The sequence below is a fragment of the Cetorhinus maximus genome, chromosome 10 (genome assembly GCF_964194155.1).
Source record: "Cetorhinus maximus chromosome 10, sCetMax3.hap1.1, whole genome shotgun sequence".
NCBI lineage: Eukaryota > Metazoa > Chordata > Chondrichthyes > Lamniformes > Cetorhinidae > Cetorhinus > Cetorhinus maximus.
In genome coordinates this window covers 23,482,696-23,500,548 of record NC_135888.1, presented here as the reverse complement: position 1 = coordinate 23,500,548, position 17,853 = coordinate 23,482,696, and the positions used below count along the sequence as shown (strand labels likewise).

The window sequence follows — 17,853 nt, the reverse complement described above, 5'->3', positions numbered from 1 at the left end:
GAATCTAGTCCTGGCTTTACTGCCAACCAGCTCCGAGCTCCTGACCAATCAGGAGACAGTTTACTGTCTCCCCAGAGACGAGTGGGTGCTCGGTCCAGGCCGCGGCGGTGCCGCCGCTCCCAGGTTTTAGTCTAATTTTTCCTCCCGCTCTGTCCTCTCCGCCGATGCGGGGAGTGAAGGCGGCGGGCGATGTGGTAGCGGAGACCGAAGCTTGGCGTTAGCGGCTCGGCTTCAGCTCTGGAATGTTCCGGAACCTTCTCTCCGCTGGTTTCCTGGTCCGGGTCTTTCACGCGGCGTTGACGTGGGCGGTGACGTTGGTTTTCTTCCTCTTTGAAACGGGTGAGGTCATATTTGGACTGAACAACTTTCCTCTGGGGAGGAGAGGCAGCACAGAAACACACAGTGATGTTCAGTATAGGATTATCAGAGATGCTGACCATTATGAATGCAACTAGATCATTTATGCCATTATTAACGTAAGAATTACTTCAGTTAGTATTTCTGGGGTTAATTCTGATTTTTAAGACTAATATTCTTCCCTTTAACAAAGTGGTAGAATCTGTGACGTACAACAACAACTTGTAATAGTGAAACATTTTCAACGAAATAAAACACAATGAAATGTAATAAATGCCCCAACAACAACTTGGACTTATTCAAAAAGCAAAGCACTACAGAAATCTGAAAGTACTGACAGGGTGAGATGATGTAGGATGGGAGGAGGTTCTTCTGGAGCCTGAACACTAGCATTGACCAGAGGGGTCGAATGGTCTGTTTCTGTGCTGTGGACTCCATGTAATTCTATGTACTATGTTCAAGATACTGTTAGGGTTGCCAACTGTGATTAAATGTATACCTGGAGATTTCATCACATGACTCCCCCTTCCCCCCCCCCACCCCACTGTTCTCCAGCCATTAGTTGGCCAACACATCCATCCTTGTGACATACTGCCTTCCTACACCAATTGGAAAGCAGTTGAATGATGCCTGACTGTCAGTTCAGCCTTTTCTTCCCCCCCATTTTCAATATTTTTATATCTGGTAAAAGAAGTGTTCAAAGAAAATGACGAAGAGAAACAATCTTTTTTAATGACCCTATGATTTTTCTCCAGGGTTTTGCTTGCCGCAGCATCCTGGAGATTGATCTTCAATTCCTGGTCCGCCCTGGAGGGTTGGTTGGAAATCCTAGATGATATATAAAGGTCATGGACCAGAACCATTAATTTTGTTTCTCTTTCCACAGATGTTGTGTGACCTAAGTATTTCCAGCATTTTCTGTTTTTATAACAACTTTATACAACAACCATTGACATAGCATATTTAACATTGTACATAGAATTATATTGAGTCTACATCAAAGAAAGGGGCCATTTGGCTCAACTGGTCCATGCTCGTGTTTATGCTCCACACGAGCCTCCTCCCATTTTACAGTCCCACTTCATCTCACTATCAGCTGAAGTATTTATATCTTTCCCCTCATGTGCTTATCCAGCTTCCCTTAAATGTAACTGTGCTATTCATTTCAACCATTCCACATGGTAGCAAGTTTCACGTCCTAACTATGGTTGAGAGAGGGGCAGGATTGGCAGCTCAATATTCCAGGATACAGGGTCTTCTGGCGAGACAGGGAAGGAGGTAAAAGAGGAGGGGGTATCGCAATATTGATCAAGGAATCAATTACAGCAGTAAGGAGGGATGACATCTTAGAAGGCTCTTCAAATTAATCCAAATGGGTGTAACTTAAAAACAAAAAAGGAGCAATCATATTGCTGGGAGTGTACTGTAGGTCCCCAAACAGTCAGAGAGAAGTAGAAGAGCAGATATGTAGGCAAATTTCAGGGAAGTGTAAAAATAATAGGGTACTAAGATTGGGGGATTTCAAATTCCCCAACATTAACTGGGTTAGTCATAGTGTGATAGGTTTGGAGGGAGCGGAATTCTTAAAATGCATCCAGGAGAGCTTTTTAAGCCAGTACGTAGAAGGTCCTGCAAGAGAGAAGGCAATCCTGGACTTAATTCTAGGGAATGAAGCCGGGCAAGTGGTAGAGGTATCAGTGGGGGAGCATTTTGCAGATAGTGATCATAGCTCCGTTAGATTCAAGGTTGTTATGGAAAAGGACAAGGATGGGCCAGAAATCAGAGTTCTAAATTGGGGGGAAGGCCGATTTTAATAAGATCAGATATGATTTGGCCAGAATGGACTGGGAGCATAAAAACAAAAAACTGCGGATGCTGGAAATCCAAAACAAAAACAGAAATACCTGGAAAAACTCAGAAGGTCTGGCAGCATCGGCGGAGAAGAGCAAAGTTGACGTTTCGAGTCCTCATGACCCTTCAACAGAACTAAGTAGAAATAGGAAAGGGGTGAAATATAAGCTGGTTTAAGGGTGGGGGGGGTTGTTGGGACAAGCAAGCAGTGATAGGAGGAGATAACCAAAAGATGTCACAGACAAAAGAACAAAGAGGTGTTGAAGGTGGTGATATTATCTAAAAGAATGTGCTAATTAAGAGTGGAGAGCAGGACAAGCAAGGTAGCTCTAGTGGGGGTGGGGTGAAATAAGCGATGGTGGAATACATTTAAAAATAATGGAAATAGGTGGGAAAAGAAAAATCTATATAAATTATTGGAAAAAACAAAAGGGAGGGGGAAGAAACGGAAAGGGGGTGGGGATGGAGGAGGGAGTTCAAGATCTAAAGTTATTGAACTCAATATTCAGTCCGGAAGGCTGTAAAGTGCCTAGTTGGAAGATGAGGTGCTGTTCCTCCAGTTTGCGTTGAGCTTCACTGGAACAATGCAGCAAGCCAAGGATAGACATGTGGGCAAGAGGGCAGGGTTGGGTGTTAAAATGGCAAGCGACAGGGAGGTCTGGGTAATGCTTGCGGACAGACCGACGGTGTTATGCAAAGCGGTCACCCAGTCTGCGTTTGGTCTCTCCAATGTAGAGGAAACCGCATTGGGAGCAATGAATGCAGTAGACTAAGTTGGGGGAAATGCAAGTGAAATGCTGCTTCACTTGAAAGGAGTGTTTGGGCCCTTGGACGGTGAGGAGAGAGGAAGTGAAGGGGCAGGTGTTGCATATTTTGCGTTTGCGTGGGGAGGTGCCGTAGGTGGGGGTTGAGGAGTAGGGGGTGATGGAGGAGTGGACCAGGGTGTCACGGAGGGATCGATCCCTACGGAATGCTGCCGGGGGGGTGGTGAAGGGAAAATGTGTTTGGTGGTGGCATCATGCTGGAGTTGTCGGAAATGGCGGAGGATGATCCTTTGAATGCGGAGGCTCGTGGGGTGATAAGTGAGGACAAGGGGGACCCTATCATGTTTCTGGGAGGGAGAGGAAGGTGTGAGGGCGGATGTGCGGGAGATGGGCCGGACATTGTTGAGGGCCCTGTCAAATACCGTGGGTGGAAAACCTCGGTTAAGGAAGAAGGAGGACATGGCAGAGGAACTGTTTTTGAAGGTAGCATCATCAGAACAGATGCGACGGAGGCGAAGGAACTGAGAGAATGGGATGGAGTCCTTACAGGAAGCGGGGTGTGAGGAACTGTAGTCGAGGTAGCTGTGGGAGTCGGTAGGCTTGTAATGGATATTGGTGGACAGTCTATCATCAGAAATTGAGACAGAGAGGTCAAAGAAGGGAAGGGAAGTGTCAGAGATGGACCATGTGAAAATGACGCTCTCGTCGGGACCTGGAAAAATTTATTAATTTTGCTTCCAATCTCCATCCCTCCATCATTTTCACATGGTCCATCTCTGACACTTCCCTTCCCTTCCTTGACTTGCTGCATTGTTCCAGTGAAGCTCAACGCAAACTGGAGGAACAGCACCTCATCTTCCGACTAGGCACTTTACAGCCTTCCGGACTGAATATTGAGTTCAACAACTTTAGATCTTGAACTCCATCCCCACCCCCTTTCCGTTTCTTCCCCCTCCCTTTTGTTTTTTCCAATAATTTATATAGATTTTTCTTTTCCCACCTATTTCCATTATTTTTTAATGTATTCCACCCATCGCTTATTTCACCCCACCCCCACTAGAGCTACCTTGCTTGTCCTGCTCTCCACTCTTAATTAGCACATTCTTTTAGATAATATCACCACCTTCAACACCTCTTTGTTCTTTTGTCTGTGACAGCTTTTGGTTATCTCCTCCTATCACTGCTTGCTTGTCCCAACAACCCCCACAACCCCCCCCCCACCCTTAAACCAGCTTATATTTCACCCCTTTCCTATTTCTACTTAGTTCTGTTGAAGGGTCATGAGGACTCGAAACGTCAACTTTGCTCTTCTCCGCCGATGCTGCCAGACCTGCTGAGTTTTTCCAGGTATTTCTGTTTTTGTTTTGGACTGGGAGCAGCTACTTTTAGGTAAATCTGTGTCAGAGCAGTGGGACTCATTCAAGAAGGAAATAGGGAGAGTACAGGGCCAACATATTCCAGTAAAGATAAAGGATGGGACCAGCAAATCCAGGGAACCCTGGATGTCGAGGGATATACAGGATTGGATAAAGAGAAAAAAGGAGGCTTATGGCAGATACCGAGGGATCAAAACAGCGGAAGCCCAAGAGGAGTATAGAATGTGTACGGGGGGGACTTAAAAAGGAAATTAGGAGAGCAAAAAGGGGCATGAAAAACATTAGCAGGTAAAATAAAGGAAAATCCAAAGTTATTTTACAAGTACATTAAGAGTAAGAGGATAACTAGGGAAAGAGGTGGGCCCATTAAGGACCATAGTGGTAATTTGTGCATGTAGACGTAGGTAGGGTTCTAAGTGAATACTTTGTGTCAATGTTCACAAGTGAGAGGGTCGATGTGGGTATGGAAATCAGGCAGAAAGATTAATTAAAGAAATTAGCATAGAAATGGAGGAGGTTCTAAGTGGTCTGACAAGCTTAAAAGTAGATAAATCTCCAGGCCCGGATGAAATGTATTCCAGACTGTTGAGTGAGGCAAAGGAGGAGATAGCAGGGGCACTGGCAATAATTTTCAACACCTCTCTGGCCACAGGAGAGGTGCCAGAGGACTGGAGGACAGCCAATTATTCAAGAAGGGAGGAAGGGATAAACCAGGGAACTACAGGCCAGTCAGTCTAACTTCAGTGGTGGGGAAACTATTGGAAGCAATTCTGAGGGACAGAATTAATCTACACTTGGAGAGGCAGGGATTAATCAAGGACAGTCAGCATGGTTTTGTTAAGGGGAGGTCATATCTGAACAATTTGATTGAAGTTTTCGAAGAGGTGACCAGGTGTGTAGATGAGGGCAATGCATTTGATGTAGTCTACTTGGACTTCAGCAAGGCTTTTGTTAAGGTCCCACATGGGTGACTGATAATGAAGGTAAAAGCCCATGGGATCCAAGGCAATTTGGCAAATTGGATCCAGAATTGGCTGAGTGGCAGGAAGCAGAGGGTGATGGTCAAGGGGTGTTTTTGTGACTGGATGGCTGTGTGCAGTGGGGTTCCACAGGGACCGATGTTGGGTCCCTTGCTGTTTGTGGTATATATAAACAATTTAGACACGGGTGACACGAAAATTGGTGGGGTGGTAAATAGTGAGGAGGTAGCCTTAGATTACAGGAGGATATAGACGGGCAGGTCAGATGGGCTGATCAGTGGCAAATGGAATTTAATCCGGATAAGTGTGAGGTGGTGCACTTGGGCAGGACAAACAAGGCACGGGAATATACGATGAATGGTAAGACCCTGGGAAGTACCGAGGATCAGAGGGACCTTGGTGTGCATGTCCACCGGTCCCTTAAGGTAGCAGGACAGGTAGATAAGTTGGTTAAGAAGGCATATGGGATACTTGCCTTTATTAGCCGAGGCATAGAATATAAGAGCAGGGAGGTTATGGTGGAACTGTATAAAACGCTGGTTAGGCCACAGCTAGAGTATTGCGTGCAGTTCTGGAATCCGCATTATAGGAAAGATGTGATTGCACTGGAGAGAGTGCAGAGGAGATTTACCAGGGTGTTGCCTGGGCTGAAGAGTTTTAGTTATGAGGAGAGATTGGGTAGACTGGGGTTATTTTCCCTGGAGCAGAGGAGATTGAGGGGGGACATGATTGAGGTGTATAAAATTATGAGGGGCATAGATAGGGTGGAGGGATCAATAGCCAGGGGTCATAGAGCTAAGGTAAGGGCAGGAGGTTTAGAGTGTGTGTGAGGAAGAATTTTTCACCCAGAGGGTGGTGGGAATCTGGAACTCACTTCCTGAAAGGGTGGTAGAGGCAGAAACCCTCATAACATTTAAGAAGTATTTGGATGTGCACTTGCGATGCCATGGCATACAAGGCTATGGGCCTAGTGCTGGAAAATGGGATTAGAATAGTTAGGTACTTGTTTGGCGCAGACTCGATGGGTCAAAGGGCCTTTTTCTGTGCTGTAGATCTCTATGACTCTATAACCATTCTCTTGGTTAAAGAAGTTTCTCCTGAATTCCTTTTTGGATTTAAAAGTTGCTATCTTATATTCATGGCCCCTAGAATTAGTTTTCCTCGCAAGTGGAAACATTTCCTCTAAGCCGAAAATATTTTTCTTCATTTACCTCACTTCACAAAGAAGAAAAGGATACCGAATAGTTGCAGCAGTAAAATTCTAGAGTTTTTAAAAAGCTCATGATTTAAAGCACCATGGTACATTTTACTAACAAAAAAAAAATTGCATTTATCCAGTGTCTTATAATCTCACATGGATGTAAAAGTTCCCATGGCAAAATTTTAAAAAATAGCAAAGAAGTTCTCCCTGATGTTCTGGATAATATTTATCCCTCAACCAACGTCACAAAAACAGATGAACTGATCATTATCGCATTGCTGTTTGTGGCAGTTTGCCGTGCTCAAATTGGCTGCTGTGTTCCCTACATTACAACAGTGACTACTTTAAAAGTACTTCAGTGGTCATAAAACACTTTATCTTCTGGGATATTTTCAAGCTGCAGTATAAGTGCACATCTTTCTTATTGATGATTACAGATCTGAGGAGGAGTGTGGAGCATGGTGAATTCCTCCAACCAGTCACCTTTGTGCTGCTGGTTTTCTGTTCGATGTTACTGTACTTCATCACCTCCCTCATGGACCCAGGATACGTCACATTTGACGATGAACTAAAGGTAAATCAATCTCCATCCAACATCAACTGCGAGGGGTTGAGGCTACATTATTCCTCAGGGCAGCCAAAGAAAGTTGTTTGCTCCAGAAAAAACTGTTACGCCTATTGTAGAATTTACAGCACAGAAATAGGCCATTTAGCCCAATTGGTCAGCCCAACTGGTCAGCCCAACTCTTCCACACATGCCTTCTTCTCCTATCTCGTCCTATCAGCATATCCCTCTGTTCTTTTCTTCCTTGTGTACTTAACAAGCTTCCCTTTAAATGCAAACATGCCATTTGCCTCAATCACTCCCTGTGGTAGAGTTCAATAATGTTCACTTGCTTGTTTGAGGTGAAAACTGTTTTTTAAAAAAAGGAAGTAAAGTGCTCTGAATGTTATTTTGAAGATTTTGACTTTTCCATTTTCTGATGTTTTTACTCGTTACTCCCAGGACCGGGATGCCCGACCAAATCGGTGTGTCGGGGATGAGAAAGAACAGATGCTCCCTGTGGTGCAGAAAGCACACAGACTGAGGCGCTGTGGATACTGCATGGTCCAGGTGGGATTCCTTTCCTTAGGAGCACTTTTTTTTTTTAAATGGAAAGACATTCATTTCTATAGCACCTTTCACAACTGAAGGACATCCCAAAATGCTAGGCAGCCAATGAAGTACTTTTGAAGTCGAGTCACTGTGATAATATAGGAAATGTGGCAACCAATCTGCGCACAGCAAGCTCCCACAACAGCAATGTGATAATCACCAGATAATCTGATTTAGTGATATTGGTTGAGGGATAAATGTTGGGCCCAGGACACCAGAGAGAACGTCACTGTTCTTCTTTGAAATAGTGCTATGGAATCTTTACGTTCACCCGAGGGGGCAAACTGGGCTTCAGTTTAATATCTTACCCCCAAAGGCTGCCTAGGTAACACACAGCACCAAATTGTATAGTAAGGATCAATTTGATTATTCATTATTGTTACTAGTGGCTCTGTTCGTGTTGAAGTGCAATGCTCTGTTTTTCTTCAATTCAGCTATCAGAAATTGTACTGTGTTTCATATAGGTACAGGTATAATGTGGTTCTAATTTAACACTGAAGAATCATTCATTTGTATTTTCCTACCAGACACTGATTAACCTGCTGAGAATCTCCAGTCAATCCTGTTTTTATTTCAAATTTACAGTATTCCCTGATCTGTTGAAAATTTGATTATTTTTTAGTTACCAAAGTGAGATTTGATCTTACGACCTCGGGTTTACCAGAATCAGGCAGAAAAGTTTGAATAATTGAAACACTACATTAAGGACTGATTTCTGCACAGCAGTCGATTGGAACAACAACAATTTGCATTTATATAGCACCTTTAATGTAGTGAAATATCTCAAGGTGCTTCACAGGATCTTAAAGCTATTTAAAAAAAAAGAGTTAACAAAGTGGGCGTTGATCCTATAGAAAGTGAGCTTGGGGAATTGATAATGGAAAATAAGGAGATGGCAGATGAATTGAACAGGTATTTTGCATCAGTCTTTGCTATAGAGGATACAAGTAACATCCCAGAAATAGCTGTAAATCAGGAAATGGAAGGGAGGGAGGGACTCAAGACAATTATAGTTGCCGGAAAAGTGGTACTGAGTAAATGGTTGGAGCTGTGGGCTGACAAGTCCCCGAGTCCGGATGGACTTCATCCTAGGGTCTTAAAAGAAGTGGCAAGTGAGATTGTTGATGCATTGGTTTTAATTTCCCAAAATTCCCTAGATTTGGTAACGGTTCCATTAGATTGGAAAATAGCAAATGTAACTCCTTTATTCAAAAAGGGAGGGAGACAGATAGGAAACTACTGGCCAGTTAGCTTAACATCTGTCATAGGGAAAATGTTAGAAACTATTATTAAAGACATTATAGCAGGGCACTTAGAAAAATTCAAGGTAATCAGGCAGAGTCAACATGGTTTTGAGAAAGGGAAATCATGCTTAACCAATTTATAGGAGTTCTTTGAAGAAGTAACGTGCTGTGGATAAAAGGGAACTGGTGGATGTGCTATACTTAGATTTCTAGAAGGCATTTGATAAGGTGCCACATCAAAGGTCATTGCAAAAAATAAAAACTCATGGTGTAGGAGGTAACATATTGGCATGGATAAAAGATTGGCTAGCTAACAGGAAACAGAGAGTAGACATAAATAGGTCACTTTCTGGTTGGTGGGATGTGACGAGTGGTGTGCCATAGGGATCAGTGCAGGGGCCTCAATCTTTTACAATTTATATAAATGACTTGGATGAAAGGACCAAAGTATGGTTGCTAAATTTACTGATGACACAAAGATAGGTAGGAAAGTAAGTTATGAAGAGGATATTAGAGAGGTTAAGTGAGCGGGCAAGGATCTGGCAAATGGAGTATAATGCGGGAAAATGTGAAATTGTCCATTTTGGCAGGAAGAATAAAAAAGAAGCATATCATCTAAATAGTGAGATATTGCAGAGCTCTGAGGTGCAGAGGGAACTGGATGTCCTAGTCTGTGAATCGCTGAAGGTTAGTATGCAGGTACAGCAAGTAATTAGGAAAGTTAATAGAATATTATCTTTTATTGTGAGGGGAATTGAATACAAAAGTAGGTAGATTATGCTTCAGTTGTACAGGGCATTGGTGAGACCACATCTGAAGTACTGTGAACTGTGTTGGCCTCCTTATTTGAGGAAGGATGTAAATGCATTGGAAGCAGTTAGAGGTTTACTAGACTAATATCTGGAATGGGCAGGTTGTCTTATGAGGAAAGATTGGATGGGCTAGGCTTGTATCCGCTAGAGTTTAGAAGAGTGACTTGATTGAAACATACAAGATTCTGAGGGGTGTTGACAGGGTGGATGTGGAAAGGATGTTTCCTCTTGTGGGAGAATCTAGAACTAGGGGTCACTGTTTTAAAAATAAGCGGTCGCCCATTTAGGACAGAGATGAGGAGAAATTTTTTCTCTGAGGGTTGTGAGTGTTTGGAACTCTCTTCCTCAAAAGCCAGCAGAAGCAGAGTCTTTGACTAATTTTAAGGCAAAGATAGATAGATTTTTGATAAACAAGTGGGTGAAAGGTTTTCGGGGGTAGGCGGGAATGTGGAATTGAGGTTACAATCAGATCAGCCATGATCTCAATGAATGGCGGAGCAGGCTTGAGGGGCCAAGTGGCCGACTCCTGCTCCTAATCCATAGGTTCATAAATCAGACAAAATTTGACACCAAGTCACATAAGGAGATATTAAGTAAGGGAGGGATAGATTTTAATGTGGGTTTTAAAGTAAAAGAAAGAGGTAGAGTGCCAGAGAGGTTTAGGGAGGGAATCCAGAGTTTACGCCCTCGGCAGCTGAAGGCGTGGTTGCCAGTGGTGGAATTACTATCTGTAATTGCGGAATGCTGACTTGGAGGGGCGCAGTGATTTCAGATGGTTGTAGAGGTGAAGAAGGTTAGAGAGATAGGGAGGAGGTGATGGGGGAGGGGCCATGGAGGGATTTGCAAACAAAAATGAGAATTATAAAATTGAGGTGTAAAAAAACATTTAACCAGTTTCCTTTGTTCCAGCAGCAGCCCATGCGTTCCAAGCACTGCCAGTCCTGTCAGCACTGTGTGCGTCGATATGACCACCATTGTCCTTGGATTGAGAACTGCGTTGGGGAGAGAAACCATCGCTTCTTTGTGCTCTACCTGACAATGCAACTTGCTGTCCTGCTGTGGGCCTTCCACATTGCATGGTAAGAGTCTTTATGAGCTTGTACCACGCGGGCTAGGTAAAGTGGGTGGGTTTTAGTGCACGAGAGAGAAAGACAGAGAGCCTGAGATATTCACCTCAATTCTGCCCTTTCAATAAAACCTCGCTGGTTGAGATTTTTCTGTTGGACAAATGAACATAGTTACATATAAACAGGAGGAAGCTATTCAGTTCATCAAGCCTCTTCCATTGCCATTCAGTTAAATCATGACTGATTTGTACCTAAACTCCATCTATCCCCTTCCCCTGCTTGGTTATGTTATCCTTAATACTTTTACCCAAGAAAAATCTTATCAATTTCAGTTTTGAAAATTTTAATTGACCCCACCCTAACAGCTTTTCAGGGGTGGAAGTTACAGATTTTCATTTCCCTGTGGACTGCAGATGGAGAAGGACTCAATGGGCCAAATGGCTTCCTTCTGTGCGATAATGACTCAAGACTATAATATCATAGTCTATACAATGTTAATCCCACCATCCCTCCCTACAAGCCACCTTAGTCTAACCCCACTCAGCTGTTCACTCCCTGTCACATCCCTTTTTTCACATAACTAGTTCCTCATGAAAATAAATTATGGATTCTGCATCAATAACAGTTTGCTCCAGAAAATTCCAGAAACATTCTGCCATGTCATGGAAAGATGTTTTGAAAACCTTCCTTTTAATTTGTTTTAAATTCAAATTTGTGCTCTTTAATCTTAAATTTGTGCCGTCTGCTTATAGTCCCACCAACCAATGGAAACACAACCAACACTATTTACTTAAACATAGCCCAGCCTAACCTTGAAGATCTTGCCTTGTGAAGCATCATAACCTTCTCAGCCAAAGTGGGAGGGAAAATATCCCTAACTTATCAAATTTCTGTTCATAACCCCTCAACCCTAATACCATCCTAATGGATCTACACTGCAACTTTCCTGTAACAGGAAAACTATATACAATTGCCCAAGCAGTGGCCTGACTCAAAGTCTTGCACGGTTCAATACTACTCTCATATAAGATAAAAGCAAAATACTGTGGATGCTCTGAAGAGTAATTCGGAGTCGAAACGTTAACTCTGTTTCTTTCCACAGATGTTGCCAGACCTGCTGAGTTTTTAAAGCACTTTGTTTTTATTTCAATATTACTCTCCTCGCTTTGTGTTCCATATTTGTAGATACTGTTTGTCTTTGTTTTTAGTCTTATTAGTTCACTAATAGGTTAGATCTTCTCGGTTCACTAATGTCCCTTAGGGAAGGAAATCTGCCATTCTTATCTGGTCTGGCCTACATGTGACTCAAGACCTACAGCAATGTGATTGGCTCTTAACTGCCCTCTGAAATGGCCTGGCAAGCCACTCAGTTCAAGGGCAATTAGGGATGGGCAACAAATGCTGGCCTTGTCAGCGATGCACACATTCCATGAAAGAATAAAAAATATTGGGATGTGTAAAAAGGCAGCATTCTCAGTCACAATTGTACCTTTGCTCCAAGAGTCACAACCATTGAGCCATATCTGTACTATTTTTCAATGTTATTGTTGTTACTCTCAGGTCGGGGTTCCGTACTGAGGCTGCATGGAAAGACTGGCTCCGTGTTAACACATTCCTACTGTTGGCGTTTATGATCGTTATCATTTGCACCGTGGTGGTGATGCTGCTGCTTGTGTCACACTTATACCTGGTGTCCAACAACACCACAACATGGGAGTTCATGTCTCGCCATCGCATCTCTTACCTGAAACACTGCGGCTCAGAGGAGAATCCGTTTGATCAGGGCATCCTTGGGAATCTGTGGACATTTTTCTGCATATGCAAGACAGTTGTGTGGGAAAGGATTTACTTTCAAGACGAGGATGAGCTGGTTTAGTGAGTGGCACATTTTTAACACGGACTCTACTTTTCAATTCTTAGCTTGTTTTTCTGCCTCACCAGGACTATATTATGTATCATGTGTAATATCATAAGGTCCATATTTTCTCCAAAATGCCAGGCTCAGATGCAGTGGGAAATCGTTCCTTTATCAAGGGCTGAGGGGTGGATGATTGGACATTCTCCACAGAAACATAAAAGCAGTAAAATGTCCAACAGAGGGAGGGGGATACAGATAGACCCCTCTCTGCTTTGCCCCTCTATTTTGAATCCCTGAGCTCCGTGAGACCAATTTATTTCCCGCGGCAGGGGAGAGGCATGTAAAAATTTTTAAAAATACAAAGTTGTTACCCAGGATCACTGCCACTGACTTCCAAATTGAGTAAATGCAAAGTAGAAGGAAGGAGTGAGGAAAAACATGGAAAGAGGAAAAGTGATCTCAAGGAATTCTGACCCTGGTTTCTGGAGGAAGTATTGTTGTTATGAATCATCCTTTATTAGTGCTATCAGACTCTTCTAAAATTAAATATGCACTGATTGCTCATTTATCTAACAAAATGCACTTTTAAGGCAGTAGTTTTTTGATACTTCAATAATAATGAGTAGCTCTGAGTTTCTTTTAGATGTTCTGAAACATAGCTCATCTAATGAACTATTTTGCTATCCACTTGTGTTGAAATTTTGATGATGCTGCATTGAATCATGTTATCACTTTACAGGAACAGCTTTGTTGATAGCTTAACATGCTTAAAAAATGATGAACGACATCAATCACCAAACTTTTTATAAATTATTTCAATGAAGCCTACTGCCTACGTCTTAAAAAGTTTATATTTTTTCCAAAATTCATTTATATTTTTACCTAAATGTACCAAAATCTATTGTACCACTTCATTCATGTGAATCTATATGCTGTGTTAATTTGCAATATTTAGAAATTGTGATGTTTGAACTGGTACAGCAGTCAGAAATTGGGACTTATGTCAGCTATGATTCTGAGGGGAGTACTCGCTCCTCTGAGTCAGAAGGTTGAGTTTAAGAACCACTCCAGAGACTAGAACACTAAATCTAGGCTGACACTCCAGCACAGTATTGAGGAACGATTTACTATCAATAGTACCATCTTTCAGATGAACTGTTAAACTGAGACCCTGCCTGCCCTCTCAGGTGGGTGTAAAAGATCTCATGGCATTATTTCAGAGTAGAGGAGTTCTCCATGACATCCTGGGCCAATATTTACCCCTTAATCAACATCCTCAATACCAGATAATCTGTTTATCACGTTGTTGTTTGTGGGAGTTTGCTGTACACAAGTTGTTGCCTTATTTCCTACATTACAACAGTGACTACAATTCAAAAGTAATTTGAATGTAAAACACTTTGGAACATCCTGAAGTTGTGAAAGGTGCTATGTAGATGCAAGTTCTTTTTAAAATCCCACCATTGCCAATTGGGAAAGAGGCAGAGGGATTACTGATGAAAACTGCTGTACATTAGGTACCCAACATTGGGTGTAATACGATTTCCCATTATAACTGCTGACCAGGCAGGAGACTCTGCAAGTGCAATAAGTACATTTTGTAGTTCCTGATGTATCTTCAGTATAATAATGTACTAAACATGAACAGGGCTGAATGAACCTCCTGGTATTAGCACCAGTTATATCTGCAGATTTTAATATTTACTAGTTTTAATTTTAAGGGCCATTTTCCCTCCCAAAGAATCGTAGACTCATATGGCATAGAAGGATGCTATTCAACCCATCATTCCTCTACTCGCTCTTTCATAAAATGGTCATCTAATTAGTGTCACTCCCCTTGGCCCTACAAATTCTTCCTTTAAGTATATATCCAAATCCCTTTTGAAAGTTCTTACTGAATCTGCTTGCACCACCCTTTCAGGCAGTGCACTTCAGATCATCATAACACACTGCTTTAAAAAAATCATCTTCCCTCTTTGTTTGCCAATGATCTTAAATTGGTGTCCTGGGTTACTGACCTCTTGCCACTGGGAACAGATTCTCCACATCTATAATTTCTCAAAATCCCCCAAATGTTTTCACATTTTTTTCAAATCTAAAACTTATAATCAATTTTTCTGCCACACTTATAGGTACAGGAATCTCCTCTGTCATTTTGTTGGCTGTGCCAGTCTGTATCTTTTAATTTTGTTTTCCCAAAAATCCTGTCTCCCTTCTCAGCATGCAAAGTTACTTTACATCTGCAAACTTTTGTGGCAGATGTAATGATGCACTCCTTTGAACAGGAGAAGGCCATTTAGCCGCTCTAGCCTGTTCCATCATTCAATGAGTTTGTGGCTGATCTGCAACCTAATTCCATATATCTGCCTTTGCCTGTGTATGTGCGCACGTGTGCACCTGAGTGTGTGTGTGCGCGCACAGTTATCCATTTGGTATTTTCTTTAAAATGGTCTTAACTCAAATTCAAAAATTATATCCCCTTGTGTTTCTTAAGCATTTACCACTACTGCTCAGGAACTACTCCAAGAGGACCATCATCTTCAGCCTGCTGTGGCTTTTTCACCACATCAAAATCCAGCACCAAGTCCTGGTCACCCATCATACCCTTAACTTATATTGGCTTCTGGACTGGCAAGGAAAATTCTTAATTGTTTTCAAATCCCAACATGCCCTCACCTCTCCTTACCGCTATAATCTCCTCCAACCCTGCAAATCTTAAATCTCTGCATTCATACAGTTCTGGCCTCTTGTGCATCCCCAGTTTCCATCACTGCACTATTGGCAGCTGTACCTTCAACTGTCAGACCCTAAACTTTGGAATTCCCTGAATCTCTGTCTCTCTCTCTTTTTCTTTAAGATGCTCCTTAAAAATCTAACTCTTTGACCAAACCTGTGCTAACATCTCCTTGTGGCTCAGTGTCAAATTTTGTCTTATTACATTCCTGTCAAGGCCCTTGCAAGGTTTTACTATATTTAAGGTACTGTATAAATGCAAATTGTTGTTGTATCATGTAGAATACCACAGGTCCTTTTGTGATGTACTAACTTTGCCTTTCAGAACTTGATTTGTTCCTGTTACTCATCCATTCTTTTCTGCAAACTTATTAATTTTAAGAAGCATTGCACACTTCCCTCAATCTTCTACGCAAGTAAATGGGTTCACATAGTTGAGAAAGTCTGCATTGAAATCTAGAGTAGCTCACTGTTGTCAAGTAGAGAGGATACGTTTTTTTTCTCCCCAGTCCAGAGTCATAAGATCAGAGAAAATCGGTCAGTGATTTTTGCCCAGTAATGAGAAATTGGCATGGCACCTGCAAATGTTTCTTTACCTCAGTTTCAATCCCATTGATTAGTAAGTAGCTTTTGGCTGGATGTAATTCAAGCCTGAACATGCCCAGTAAGAAATTGGTGAAGCATGATTATGTGCTTACACATCTGAACCTCAAAATAACAGTGATGAGAATCTACTATATGCATGGTAAAAAGTCAGGGACCAAATTGTTCAGATTTATTATGATTTCAAACACTGGGGCAAATGTCACTGCTTTTCCACACAAACAACAGGGTTTAGACATTATTTTAGTCTTATATTTAAAATGGCACAATGTGATTCACATTAAACTAGCAGATCTCCTTAGCTATTACACACAAGATAGTCTGGGGTACAGTTCAATGAGGCTGATATTTGACTGGGGAAAGTTTTATTGTATTAGTACCTGACACCACTAGGCAGCAGCATCACCCAGCTCATTGCCTCCATGGGCAGAAACAGCATGGTGCAATAACAGAGGTGAATAAACTTGAGATTACAGGCAATGAGTTGAAATATGCAAGTGTTTGACTCCAGACTGAACTGTACAACCCCGGATGTGTAATCCCTTAATGCAAATTAGACCTACTGTATCAAAATCCCTAGCTACTGCCCTATTGATGCCCCTCACCTCTAATCACAGGATTGTTATGGTGCAGAATAACCTCTTCCAAAAGCTAGGAAAGCAGACTAATTAAAAATCACACACACCGTAATTTAGATAATTAACAATATGATTCAGCCAATGAAAGAGACATATGTGGTTAGAAAATAGAGCAATCATTCTTCCCATTAACAGATGGGATAATCTGAGAAAACCTGGAATTTAGATAGGCTTATTGAATTTAAAAGATAGAATGGGAAAGAGGTGGGGGGGGGAGTGTATAGGGAATGTGAATGAAATCATTGCTTATAATGCAGCAGTACAGAGGCTTTTTTCATGACTGATATTTTAAGACTATTATTAAAGGAATAATTAAAAATCTTCCTGAATAGGTCGATTGTAGTCTTATTCAAATATTGGACTTTTATTTTTGAACTGGAAGCTTTACTGTAGCTTTGAGGTGTCCTAAATTTTTATGTTCTGGGAAAATATTGATTAAAAAAATTCAAATCTTTGTGGTTTGTTTTAAAGTCATTTGCTTTTTGTTTTATTCACAAATACAGCTTTGTGGTCAGTAACTAGTAGAGCTCACACTGATATTAACAAGTAAGTTTGAGGAAATGCATTTTGAGCCAATCTATGTAGGAACAGAGCCTAGATAACATCTGCAGGGGATAGCATAGACAGGAGAGGGAGCAGCTAAGGATGGACCATTGGGATGCACTGAAAAAGTACATGCAAAAAGAGAAGCTGTTGGCAGCACTCTAGCACTTGCAGTGATTCAGGCAAGAGTGGAACCAGGGGTGTGCAATGCTTGAGAGACTGCTGTGGAGACATTCACAAGAAGGTAGAGAGGTCAGTGGTGTCAAAGGTGACATGTCAAGGAGGATGATAACTGGGAGCCCACAGTGCAAATATCATGCTTCACATCACCATCCTGATATGGAACTATATCGCCATTCCTTCACTGTCACTAGGTCAAGATCCTGGAACTCCCTCTCTAACAACACTGTGGGTGTACCCACAACACAGGGACTGCAGTGGTTCAAGGCGGCAGCTCGCCACCACGTTCTCAAGGGCAACTAGGGATGGGCAATAAATACTGGCCCAGCCAGCGAAGCCCACATCCTGAGAATGAATTATAAATAAATCTTGATTATCTCTTCTGCTGCTGGCAGTTGATAGTAGCTATAGGTAAAAATAAAATAAAGAGCTGGATGGCATGCCTATTGAGATTATTTCAGTTTAACAGAACGGGGAAGATGTAGAGACA

The 17,853-nt window shown here is 42.0% G+C and overlaps 1 protein-coding gene across 2 annotated transcripts; it reads left to right on the top strand.

Annotated features, from left to right (window-relative positions):
• Positions 1 to 75: 75 nt before the first annotated feature.
• Positions 76 to 17,094, top strand: LOC144685546 (palmitoyltransferase ZDHHC12-B-like). 2 transcript variants are annotated; one of them, XM_078550169.1, is made up of 6 exons: positions 79 to 339; positions 6,967 to 7,103; positions 7,536 to 7,643; positions 10,654 to 10,820; positions 12,369 to 15,057; positions 15,088 to 17,094. In XM_078550169.1, the coding sequence occupies exons 1-5, from the start codon at positions 243 to 245 to the stop codon at positions 12,682 to 12,684; spliced, it is 825 nt and encodes a 274-aa protein (XP_078406295.1). In that variant the 5' UTR covers positions 79 to 242; the 3' UTR covers positions 12,685 to 15,057; positions 15,088 to 17,094. The 2 variants fall into 2 exon arrangements, with proteins under 2 accessions (XP_078406296.1, XP_078406295.1); XM_078550170.1 differs by lacking the exon at positions 7,536 to 7,643 and having other exon boundaries at positions 76 to 339.
• The last annotated feature ends 759 nt before the right edge of the window (positions 17,095 to 17,853 follow it).

Bases quoted from the DNA above. Each gene is read 5' to 3' on its own strand.
- LOC144685546 (XM_078550169.1), top strand. From the start codon at position 243: ATGTTCCGGAACCTTCTCTCCGCTGGTTTCCTGGTCCGGGTCTTTCAC. The intron at 7,104-7,535 runs GTAAATCAATCT...CGTTACTCCCAG, and splicing joins CATTTGACGATGAACTAAAG to GACCGGGATGCCCGACCAAA. The intron at 10,821-12,368 runs GTAAGAGTCTTT...TGTTACTCTCAG, and splicing joins TGGGCCTTCCACATTGCATG to GTCGGGGTTCCGTACTGAGG.